Here is a 12,732-nt window from a genome sequence, read left to right on the forward strand (position 1 = left end):
TGTTCTCATGTTGCAGGGCAAAGCAAAACAACCAGCAGCAAAGATTGCTAAGAACATGCCAAAGGCTGGACGGCCGAGCCACAGTTCTCGCCGTTGAATAAAATGAATGCTAAGAATGAAAGCTTTTTATTTTATCTAAAACATCTCTTATAGTGTGATTTTGTCCATAAGTGCTATGGAACAGTTTTATTTAATGCTGGTTACTGTATACCACACAAAATTTAACACCTTGTGCTATAGTGCCACACAGTGATAATCCTTAGACAATGATGTAAAATATCTTCCCTGAGTGACTTATGGTCCCAATTGGAGGATGTTGTCACTTACCTGAAGGCCACTGGTAAAGTTCTGGTGCCTGGGAGTTTCAAGTCTACCAAGTGGTCCATACTGCAGATAGCACAATCATTTCTTGTACAGTTTTTAATTTGTATTTGTGCTGTACTTGATGGTCTGACTTTGTATTTCACCCAGAGTTGAAAAGTGTCACTGTATTGCAAGCCAACATTACTCTGGTTAAGAAGAATGGGGGAGAATCATTAACTGTAAGTCTGACAAAATGAGCTTACATTTAGCTGTCAATTATTCCCCCAGATGTTTGGATACCTCTAACATATTGATCTGCTTCTGCTTGCATAAAGTGTAGCCCCCAAATACAGGAAGATTTCCCATTAAATCGGACACCCATGGCTACATCTCGCTACCTTTGTTGATGGTACATAGGTGGTAACTTTGGCCACAGCTACAAGTCTCTTGGTGTACCCTTGCCACTAATTTTAAAGGGAAAAAAATGTTATATATATCCAAAGGCTTCCCCTTACACGGGGGGTAGCCAAAAAGAAAAAGGCATAGAAATCACTCCCACCCATTTCATTTCTCACATATTCCATGTGATATTTGTTTGAGTTTTTTTATATGAATATTTGTATTCTTGTGTTGTTTTCTTGGTAGCAAGGAAAGAAACTGGGAACTAAGTCATACAAGAAGAAACTTTGATGAGATTGAAATTGCACGTATTGAGCATAATGTGATGACTGGAATTACTGGTTGAAGTAAGTGAAAACATTTCATGTCTGGATAATTTTTCTGAAACTCCATTGAAATGGGCAGTTTTATTAATTTTTTAAATTTAGTAATTGTTTTCTCAGGTACATTTCTTGCAAGAGAACAGCAACCACATTGCTGGGTTGCACAATTCAGAGTTATAAAGAAATCTAACATTGATCCAGGAAGTGGGACGTATCTAAAATTGCAGCAGGGCTCTGGTGGTTCGAGTCCTGCCGCAGGAGAGTTGAAGTTCAAGGGTATGGTTCATCAAATTCCACACTAGAAAGTCCTCTGTAAAGGGCATGGTCTTAGCCTCTTGATAAGGAGGATTTTGTAGTGTAAAACCAAATCAATCAAATGGCTTTCAATAATTAGGGCAAATGTGGGGTGAAAGGGAGATCAGGTGGAGGTGGAATATAGATTGAGAGAAGCGATTAAATGCCTTGGGTGATTAAAAAGTGTAATGCGAAATAGACATTGGGGAATAGATGCTAAGAGGAGATTGTATGAAGGGGTGATTGTGCTGACACCACTGCATGGTGCCAAAACATGGGATGTAAGAGAGGAAGAGTATGGTGGGGGTTGCTAGCCAGTCTTTGTGGAGGTTGTTTCAGGTTTGTAAAGGAGAGGAGACAGATGTTGAAACAAATGGACTTTCACCTAGTTTGCCTCGCCAAACATACAATGTAGATCCCAACTAGAAGTCTGCACATTAAGCCAAGAAGAAATGCATGGTAAGAGTGCAAAATTGTTTGCTCACTTTAGGCATCTTGTGATGATTGGAATTAATTATTGACATGTGTGAAAATATTTCTTGGCTATATAATTTTTCTAAGATAAGATATAGGCAGATTAATTTTGCATTTTTAAATTGAGTAACTAGTTTTCTCTGGTTTTATTTCCAGCAAGAGAACAGCCACCATGTAGCAAATTCAGAAATGGGCTGATGTAAAAGATCCAAGAAGAAATGCATGGTAAGTGTAGAATTATTTGCTTACATTAGGCATTCACTCCTTCCACATCACCCTTACCTATCTCTTCACTTACTAGTATAGCCACCCCTTCTCTACCTTGTCCTCTCTTCACTCCCGAGATCCTCCCAACTACACTCCCAACTACACTCCCAAACTCACACTTGCCCCCAATTTCAACTTTGTTTCATGCAATACCAGCACATCCATCTTTCTTCTTGCAAACATACTGCCCATCTGTTCCCTTTTACTCCCATCTGCACCACATCCAAATGCATGGTTGGAAAATTAGGAAATATTTTTCACATTTCAGTCTGTAATGGGTGGGAATGGAATGTGCTTCTGACTTCTGGCTACCCCCTCCTAGTAAGGGGGAAAAGTCCTTGGTAAATGTATATTTTTTTCTTTATAAACATTCCTTTCTGCATAATCGGCAGATCTATTAATTTGCATTTTCAAATTGAGTAACTGCTTTTCTCTGGTTTGTAGAGATCCTGCAAGAGAAGTCTCCACATAGCTTGGGTGTATCATTCAAAGTCAACGAAGATATATTCCAACTGTAGATGAAGAAGAAGATAGATGAAGAAGAAGAAGTGCATGGTAAAACTATGCAGAATTTTTTGCTTGTGTTTGGCATTGTATGATGATTGGAATTACCGGTTGAAATGTGTGAAAATATTTCCTGGCTGTTTAATTTTTCTGAAGTGTTCTCTTGATACTGAAATAGGCAGATTCATTAACTTGCATTTTCAAATTGAGACTTAATTTTCCAGGGTTTATAGATTTCCTGCGACACAGAAATATTCCGACTGTAGAAGAAGAAACTGGTCCAAGAAAAAGTGCATGGTAAGACTGCAGAATTATTTGCTCTTATTAGCCATTGTGTGATGATTGGAATTACCGGTTGAAATGTATGAAAATATTTCCTGGCTGTATAATTTCTCTGATAAGTGTTCTTTTGGTATGGAATTTAGCAGGTTCATTAACTTTCATTTTCAAATTGAGTAATTAATTTTCCAGGGTTTATAGATTTCTTGCAACAAAGAAATATTCCGACTGTAGAAGAAGAAACTGGCCAAAGAAGTGCATGGTAAGACTGCAGAATTATTTGCTCCCATTAGCCATTGTGTGATGATTGGAATTACCGGTTGAAATGAATGAAAATATTTCCTGGCTGTATAATTTTTCATTAACTTGCATTTTCAAATTGAGTAACTAATTTTCCTGGGTTTACAGATTTCCTACATCAAAGAAATATTCCGACTGTAGAAGAAGAAACTGGTCCAAGAAGTGCATGGTAAGACTTTAGAATTATTTGCTCTCATTAGCCATTGTGTGATGATTGGAATTACCGGTTGAAATGAATGAAAATATTTCCTGGCTGTATAATTTCTCTGATAAGTGTTCTTTTGGTATGGAATTTAGCAGATTCATTAACTTGCATTTTCAAATTGAGTAATTAATTTTCCTGGGTTTATAGACTTCTTGCAACAAAGAAATATTCCGACTGTAGAAGAAGAAACTGGCCAAAGAAGAAGTGCATGGTAAGAATGCAGAATTATTTGCTCTCGTTAGCCATTGTGTGATGATTGGAATTACCGGTTGAAATGTGTGAAAATAATTCCTGGCTGTATAATTTCTCTGATAAGTGTTCTTTTGGTATGATATGGAATTTAGCAGGTTCATTAATATGCATATTCAAATTAACTAGTTTTCTCTGGTTTGTTGACTTTCTGCAAGAGAACAGCTTGAGTACATGGGTCAAGGTCAACAAAGAAATGGGCCTACTTTGTAGAAGAGGAAGGGACTGGGAACAATGTTGATCCAAGAAATGAGCGGTAAGTGTGTACAATTGTTTGCCGACCTTAAGCATCATGATGATTGGAATTACCGGTTGAAGTATATGAAAATATTTCCTGGCTGTATAATTTTTCTGATAAATGTGTTTGCAATTGAAATGGACAGGTTTATTAATAAAAAAAAGATTAGAATTGTACGATTGTTTTTCAGGGTTGTAGGATTGCTGCAAGAGCCAGTGGAGGTTGCATATTCAGCAAAGGAGTGGGCTGGTGGTGCGACTTCATTCCTGCAATTGTCATTCGTCATTTGAGGTTGTGACTAGCTGTTGCCTTTGCAATAAAAAAAATGTTGACTACAATAAAATCCATAAGGTGACTTCACAGTGAATTTATTTATACCAAGACAAGGAGTGAAGTCACTGTGCAAATGAAGTGCTGTATCTTGCTGTTTTGCTACTGACCCTGGCAGTGGGTGCAGGACAGGGATGACCCATCAATACAAGTTGAATATTTATGTGCGTATTAGCTGCCTGATATACAATCCTGCATCACAATATGCACATTAGAAATATAAAGTTACAGCTGTCAAGATAATTCATCCAGAATGTTTGTAACCAAAGAAAACTCAAGCCTGTTCACATACTCCACTCCTATCCACCCCCTAACCTTCCTCTAATCTTTCTTCCTGGATGACAGGTCATCCCTGCATCTCGCTGCCCTGGGTCAGAATCAGTGCCGCAAGACAGCATATCCACAGCAAGGCTGCTTCATTAAATCCGTTACTGCCCCCTCATGCAGAAATGGAGAACAGTGGGAGAAATACTATCTGATGTAGATTTTCATACTCCATCATCCCCCACCAACTCCCATTCATGCATCACAGCCTCACCCATACATGACCAGTCTCCATCACCCCAATCTTCTGTTTTCTCCTGTCCTTCCGCAACAGACATTATCCACTTAACTAAAAGCCCCTTTTACCCTATCCGTCCATCTTGTTCTTGGTCGCCCTTTCGTGTTCACTCCTTCCACACCTCTTTTATTAATCTTTCTTCACTAATTCTTAACATGTGTCCAAACCATCACAATACTCTTTCATCAACCCTATCTCCCTTTCCACCCCTATTCTCCTCACCACGTTTCTCATTCTATTCAGCCTCGTAACCCCTGTCATACCTCTCGGGCACCTCATCTCAAACACATTCAAACTCCTCTCTTATGTTTCTGCCTCATACAGTGCTGTCGGCACAATCACTCCTTCATGGAATTTCCTGTTATCCATTCCCAAATGTACATCTCTCACTACACTTTTCAATCCCCCCCAAGCCATTTACTTGCTTCTCTCAATCTACATTCTACCTCCACTCTTTTTCACACCACATTCACACCCAAGTATCCGAAACTATGCACTATCTCCAGTCTCTCCTTTAATACTTCCAGTCTGCTGCCACTTTCTCCCCTTGTACATCTCATCACCTTACTTTTACCCACTTATCTTCAATTTCCTTCTTTGGCACACCTTCCCAAACTCTGTCACCAACTTCCTCAATCCCTCTGATCCTGCTACAAGTGCACTGTCATCAGCAAACAACAACTGGCTTATGTCCCGCTTTTCTCAATTTTCTTTAACCATCTCCAATCCCTGACCCACTACCCTTGCTTTACCTCATCCATGTATAAATTGAACAGCCAGGGCGACATAACACATCCCTGACAAAGTCCCACCTTTACCTCAAACCACTCGCTCAATTTCTACATACATGTACCAAAGGCTTTTTTTTCCCCCTCACAAGGGAGGTAGCCAAAAAAGTCACCAAAAACACTCCCACCCATTCCATCCATATCACATTCCACCCCCTAACACAAAACTTCCCTTAAAAGCTTCATTCCTATCCCATATATCTGCAATACCTCCCTCAGTGCCTTCCTGTCAACCCTGTCATACGCCTTTTCCAAATCCATAAAGGCCTAAAAAACATCCTTACCTTTTCCTAAAGCTTTCGTATGTCTTACCACAAAAATCTGATCCATACAACACCTACCTGTCCTAAACCCACACTGTTCCCCTCCTAAACCCACACTGTTCCCCTCCTAAACCCACACTGTTCCCCTCCTAAACCCACACTGTTCCCCTCCTAAACCCACACTGTTCCCCTCCTAAACCCACACTGTTCCCCTCCTAAACCCACACTGTTCCCCTCCTAATCCCACACTGTTCCCCTCCTAAACCCACACTGTTCCCCTCCTAAACCCACACTGTTCCCCTCCTAATCCCACACTGTTCCCCTCCTAAACCCACACTGTTCCCCTCCTAAACCCACACTGTTCCCCTCCTAAACCCACACTGTTCCCCTCCTAAACCCACACTGTTCCCCTCCTAAACCCACACTGTTCCCCTCCTAATCCTCCCATAAGCCTTCCCAACTACACTCAACAAGCTGACTCCTTTGGAACTACTACACTCGTATTTGTCCCCTTTTCCTTTGTAAAGTGAAACTCTACAGGCACTCCCCCCAGTCTTCCAGCACTCTATCCTCCTCTCTTAAACAACCATTAAATAACCTCATCAGCCGGTCCACCATCACTGTACCTCTTTCTTTTTTAGACATTCTGCATGACATCCATCCAACCCAGGTGGCTTACCTGTTCTTGTCATTTTAAGTGCCTTCACCTCACATTTCCTCGTTTCTTCTTATTCCTCACTCATCAGTTTTTTTTTGTCCCCATTGGGGCTACAGGGAAGATGCCAATCCTATCCCCGTACTGTTTTTTTGTAGCCTCGTACACCTCAAGTGGGAAGATCTGGTAGCAATATTCTTTTCCCCAACCACAGGATTAGGCAATAGAAGGAAGTGAATGTTCAGAGAAATGGTACAGGACAGTAACAATGGGTGGGGGAACAGCCACATTATAATAGTATCATTTCTCTATGAACATATTTCCTCAATCAGACAAAATGATGTGTGGATCTGGTCCATAGTGTATCAGCTGCATACTACTGAGCTGCTGTGACATGCAGCCAATACCCCAGACAGGGACTAACACATGTAAAATAGCATATATTAAAACTAACATTATATTTATACCAAAGGCTTTTTCCCCCTTACAAGGGAGGTAGCCAAAAAACATACATATACCAAGGCTTTTTCCTCCTTACAAGGGAGGTAGCCAAAAAGGGAAAGGCATAAAATAATTTCCACCCATTCCATCCCTGAATACACTCCACACCCCTCCACCCTCCCTCCTATCTCCTATCTGAGCACCTCCTGGATGACGGGTCATCCCTGCACCTTGTCCACTGCCCTGGGTCAGAAGCAGTGTTGCAAGACAGCACATCCACAGCAAGGCCGCTTCATTAAATCGGCGACCCCCCCTCTCCGTCCCCCCCATTGCATAAAATGAGAGGACGGGGAGAAAATCCCTTCGGGCTGCGTCAAAATTTACTCTCGCATAGTACCCCACCCCCCACCCCCCTGCCCATTCCTCCTCATGCAATCACAACATCATCCATATACAACCATTCTCCACTCACCTCTGTCTTCCGTCCCCTCCCTTCCTTCCCCTCCCTTCCTTCCTCAACAGACATTCCCCTCTTCCCCAAAGCCCCCTTCACCCCATCCATCCACCTCATCCTAGGACATCCCCTCATGTTCACTCCCTCCACATCTGCCTTCCATACCTCTTTTACTAGTCTTTCTTCACTCATTCTTTCCATGTGTCCAAACCATCCTAATATTCTTTCATCAACCCTATCTCCCCCAATAACCCACATAATAAATTTGTCTATTGGTTCAGGATTTATCCCAAGCGACATGAAAAGGGCTCGGGTAACACCTCTTTACAAGAAAAACGCAAAAACTGAGGCAGGTAACTACAGGCCTGTTTCAATTCTAGGTATTATTTCGAAGGTCTTGGAATGTACCGTATACAATCAGGTAGATACCTACCTCAGGAAACGTAATCTACTATACGGTATGCAATCTGGTTTTAGAACGAACTACTCAACAGACACCAGCTTAATATACCTTTATGATCTGATAAAACAGGAATGCGACAGAGGTAATTACACGGGTTTAGTCTTGTTAGATCTTCAAAAGGCATTTGATACAGTGGACCATGATATTTTATTAAAAAAAACTTCAGGCATTAGGAGTGGCGAATATTGGCTGGTTCAAGTCCTACCTTACAGGTCGCAATCAACTAGTACAGGTAAATGAAGCCCGCTCAGATGACAGAGAGATAACTTGTGGTGTACCACAAGGTTCAATTCTAGGACCGCTACTGTTCCTGATCCATATTAACGACATGCCAGGTGCGGTGAAGTGTAAGTTACTGCTATTTGCAGACGACTCCGCTCTAATTGTCTCCGGTAGGGACCCAGTTGAAGTAGAGGAGAAACTGAGTGTCGAACTGTCATCGGTCCAGGACTGGCTCATAGATAATAGGCTGTCCTTACACCTCGGTAAAACGGAAAGTATTGTCTTCGCATCCAAACCCAACCTCAGGAAACGCAGCGATGTACAGGTCAGATGTGGGGTTCATGTCTTGGAGTCAAAACAAGAGGTAACCTATCTTGGAATACCCTTAGATCAGTCCCTCTCAGGGAATGCTATAACAGATAAAATTGTTTCCAAGTGTTCACATAAAGTAAAATTTTTGTACAGAAAAGCCAGAAATTTTGATCTGGAAACAAAGAAGCTTCTGGTCTCAGCCTTTTTACAACATCACTTTGATTACGCTTGTAGCTCTTGGTACAGTAGTCTGAGCAGAAAAAAACCAGTCCCGGCTACAGGTTACACAGAATAAGATAATCAGATTCATACTAAACCTACCTCAACGTAGTCATATTGGTATTGAAGAATTTAGCAAGGTAGGAATGTTACCTGTAAAATATCGTGTCCAGCAGCTGAAACTAAACCAGGTTTACAATGTCATTCATAATTCTGCTCCCTCATATGTGAGCTGTAATTTTACATTATCGGCTGAGAACTGAACCCGGAACAGTCAGGAGTCTCTTATTGTAACTCATGCAGGTCCCTTCACCAAAAACAGTTTTCACTTCACAGGTGCTCAACTATGGAACTCGCTACCTGTGTCCATTAAGAAGACAAATAGCAAGGTTACCTTCAAGAAAAAAGTCAAGGGTTACTATATGTCTCAGCTATGGACAGAGAACAGCCTTGATTTTGTGTACTACTAGCTTAGTGAGGGATACCTGATTCCATGAGTAATACCATCCATATCTGCGTTCACTCATAACTGTTTCTGACCTCCCCTCCCCCCTTTTTTCAGAAGTTTAGTTCAGCATAACAATGATTGATGTTTACAAATTGGTTTCCACCTTTGTTTTGCCAGTCATAATATGGCATATGTCTCAGGTAGGTTCCGAGAACAGTTATGATCTGACCTTTTTCCTCATTCTCCTTGTTGTTTTACTCATTCGAGTACTGGTCCCCTGTACCCTACCTCTGGTGCTTCAGGTTATAATGTACTACTCATAGTAATTGCCCACTCCTTCCTGAGATTCAGGTTAAATGTTAGATTTAATTAATAGGTGACCCTAGCTGCAGTGTAGGATTCGCTATAACTACATGTTGTTACAGATGTAGAATATTGTAGTATATCATTAATGGTCCTACTCTGATATAGTACTCACTCATACATGTTGATACAGATGTAGAAAAATGCAGTATATTATTAATGGTACTACTCCGATATAGTACTCACTCATACTGTTTTGTTACAGTTTAACATTATTTTGTTGTTCCTTTGCTTAATGCAATGTTCCTTTTGGATGGTGCTCAAATATTTGGACTCGATGTTCCTATGTGTACAAACATTTCAGTAATATTAGCAAAACTATAACAATGTTTGTGTCATATGTGTACTGACTGGTATTACTCATGAGTGTCTCTGGTCCCCTCAACCCCCTATGTATGTTTGTCCGTGTGACTTAATGTAGAAAAATAAACTGATGAGGACCACAATGGAAATAAGCGTTCATGCTTTTTGTGTTATCCTCGGCAATTTACATTTATTATTTCGAACTATGTGTTCTTGTCATTATTTGCACTTCATGTACATTGATTTATTGCCAAATAAAGTCTATCTATCTATCTATCTTTATCTATCTGATTTTTTAAGGGAAACAGATTCATATGTTTTAGTCGATTTTTGTATGATTTATTTTTTATATTTGGAATTAGTTTTGTGGCTCGCCGTTGTACTTTTTCCAATCTGTCATATGTCTTTAATGAGATTTCATAACCATACAGAAACAGCATATTCTAAATGTGGATGAACTAATGCAGAAATAGACCATGGACTAAAATCTACTGTTTCCAAATTTGCTGTTCATACAAAACTGTGCAGAATGGCAAATGATCACTTAAACCAATTAGATATTCAAGAAGATTTAGATAAATTACAGCAATGGTCTGAAAAGTGGCTAATGAAATTTAACACAAGGTAATGCACAAAGGTAAAAATAACTAAGTACGATTACAAGTTATTTGGAAATTCGTTTACAAAAGTGGATAGTGAAAAAGATCTCGGCGTAATTATCAGTAACGACCTCAAATCATCCAAGCAGTGTATTTCAGCCTCTGAGAAAGCAAATAATATTCTAGGACTGATTGTGCGATCTTTTGATTTCAAAAGTCCATCACTCATTAACAAGCTATATAAATCGTTAGTTCGTCCACATTTGGAATATGCTGTTTCTGTATGGTCACCGAATCTCATTAAAGACATTGACAGACTGGAAAAAGTACAACGGCGAGCCACAAAACTGATTCTAAATATTAAAAATAAATCATACGAAAATTGACTAAAACACATGAATCTGTTTTCCCTAAAAAAGCGTAGACTCAGAGGTGACTTGATACAGGTGTTTAAAATTCTAATGGGAATTGACAATATCAAAAGTGACAAAATTTTCACATTGAATGAGAATCAGACGAAACAATGGTCTCAAACTGTCCGGAAATAGATTGAATTTGGAAGTAGGTAGAAACAACTTTGCCAACCGTGTAGTTAATGAATGGAATAAACTTCCTGCACAGGTAGTGCAATGTAGTTCAGTTCGAAGCTTTAAGAATCATTTAGATAAACACCTAAGCAGGATGCTGTAATGATTATAATTTGTTATATTATTTGTTTTTGTTTTGTTATCATTTGTCTGTTTGATTTTCATTTATTATTAGTTATATGTCAATTTATTATTATTTACTATTTACCTGTTTGTTTATTATTTAACAATACCTATGCATTTATTTATGTATTTTGTTTGTTATTTACATTATTATAGTTTTTATTATTTTATTATTTTTTTCCGCATCCGACCTAGATATGGACCAAAAGGTCTCCTGTCGGCATGCTCCGCCTTTGAAAAGAAGACGGAAAGAAATCTCTTTGGGTTGTGACAAAATATTCACACATCCCTCACTCACTCTCTTCCATATATCACAGCACCATCCATACACAGCCATTCTCCACTTATCCCTATCTGTCTTCTTCCTCAATAGACATTCCCATTTTACCCTATCCATCCATCTCATCCTTGGCTGACCCCTCATGTTCACTCCCTCCACCCCTGCCTTCCACACCTCATTTACTAATCTTTCTTCACTCATTATTCCCATGTGTTCAAACCATCCTAATACTCTTTCATTAACCCTATCTTCCAACTCCCCTCCACCCTTCCTTTCCTTCTCACCTTTACTGCACACACTATCCAGCCTAGTAACCCCCACCATACTTCTCAGATATTTCATTGTGAACACATTTAAACTCTTCCTCTCTTGTGTTCCATGTTTCTGCCCCTTATAGTGCTGTTGGTACAATTATCCCTTCATACAATCTCCTATCATCATCCATTCCCAAATGTCTATGTCTTGTTAAATTTTTTAACCCAAGTCAAATAGAGAAGAAAAGGTAAAGGGTGCAGATGGAGAGATGATAATGGAAGAGAAAGCAACAAGAGGGAGTTTAAGTGTAGTTGGGAAGGCTTATGGTGGGATCTTGATTGAGAGGATTAGGAGAGGAACAGAGGGAGCAATTGGTGAGGAACAGTGTGGGTGTAGGACGGGTTGCGAAGATCAGGTTTTTGTGTTGAGACATACGTGAGAAAGCTTTAGGAAAAGTTAAGGATGTTTTTTGGGTAGAATGTAGATTGAAAGAAGCAAGTAAAGGCCTTGGTGGATTAAAAATTGTAATGAGAAATAGACAATTGGAAATGGATGCTAAGACGAGATTGTATGGAGTGATTGTACCAGCAGCACTGTATGGTGCAGAAACAAGGAACATAAGAGAGGAATTTGAATGCGAGATGAGGTGCCTGAGAAATATAGGCAATCCACTCAAAGAATCTCAGTCGAACGAGTTTCTTTGAGTGAATTACCTATAAATTGTATAGAGTGAGAAACGAGGAGGTGAGGAGGGGAAAAGGAGTTGGGAGATATGGTTGATGAAAAAATATTGGGATGGTTTGGGCAGATGGAAAGAATGAGTGAAGAAGTATTAGTAAAAGAGGTGTCTACCCTGTCATAAGCATTTTCCAAATCCATAAAAGCCCAAAAAACATCCTCACCTTTTCCTATAGCTTTCTCACATATGTCTTACCACAAAAATACTGATTCACACCACCTCTACCTGTCCTAATCCCACTCTGTTCCTCACCAATTACTCCCTCTGTTCCTCTCCTAATCCTCTCAATCAAGACCCTTCCATAAGCCTTCCCAACTACACTTAACAAGCTGATCACTCTGGAACTACTACACTCACACTTGTCCCCTTTTCCTTTGTAAAGTGGAACTATACAGGCACTCCTCCAGTCCTCCGGGACTCTACCCTCTCTTAAATAAACATTAAATAATCTCACCAACCAGTCCACCATCACTGTACCTCCTTTTTTCAGA

The 12,732-nt window shown here is 39.9% G+C and overlaps 2 protein-coding genes across 5 annotated transcripts in view; both read left to right on the forward strand.

Moving 5' to 3' along the window:
- RpL24 (ribosomal protein L24) overlaps window positions 1-121 on the forward strand; it is a 47,388-nt gene extending 47,267 nt beyond the window's left edge. The window contains exon 7 of the mRNA XM_076208425.1: window positions 17-121. Within this exon, the coding sequence (XP_076064540.1) occupies window positions 17-97 (81 nt within the window). The 3' untranslated portion in view covers window positions 98-121. The remainder of the gene's footprint in view (window positions 1-16) is intronic.
- Window positions 121-9,926, forward strand: LOC143038827 (uncharacterized). 4 transcript variants are annotated; one of them, XM_076208423.1, is made up of 9 exons: window positions 121-1,778; window positions 1,950-2,018; window positions 2,505-2,615; window positions 2,789-2,861; window positions 3,036-3,105; window positions 3,252-3,312; window positions 3,496-3,557; window positions 3,742-3,853; window positions 4,026-4,190. In XM_076208423.1, the coding sequence occupies exons 3-6, from the start codon at window positions 2,579-2,581 to the stop codon at window positions 3,282-3,284; spliced, it is 213 nt and encodes a 70-aa protein (XP_076064538.1). In that variant the 5' UTR covers window positions 121-1,778; window positions 1,950-2,018; window positions 2,505-2,578; the 3' UTR covers window positions 3,285-3,312; window positions 3,496-3,557; window positions 3,742-3,853; window positions 4,026-4,190. The 4 variants fall into 4 exon arrangements, with proteins under 4 accessions (XP_076064538.1, XP_076064537.1, XP_076064539.1 ...); XM_076208422.1 differs by having other exon boundaries at window positions 122-1,778; window positions 3,496-3,559; window positions 3,756-3,853; XM_076208421.1 differs by having other exon boundaries at window positions 268-1,778; window positions 3,496-3,559; window positions 3,756-3,853; window positions 4,026-9,926.
- The last annotated feature ends 2,806 nt before the right edge of the window (window positions 9,927-12,732 follow it).

Source organism: Oratosquilla oratoria, chromosome 25 (assembly GCF_046742065.1).
Source record: "Oratosquilla oratoria isolate Oo_2021 chromosome 25, ASM4674206v1, whole genome shotgun sequence".
Taxonomy (NCBI): domain Eukaryota; kingdom Metazoa; phylum Arthropoda; class Malacostraca; order Stomatopoda; family Squillidae; genus Oratosquilla; species Oratosquilla oratoria.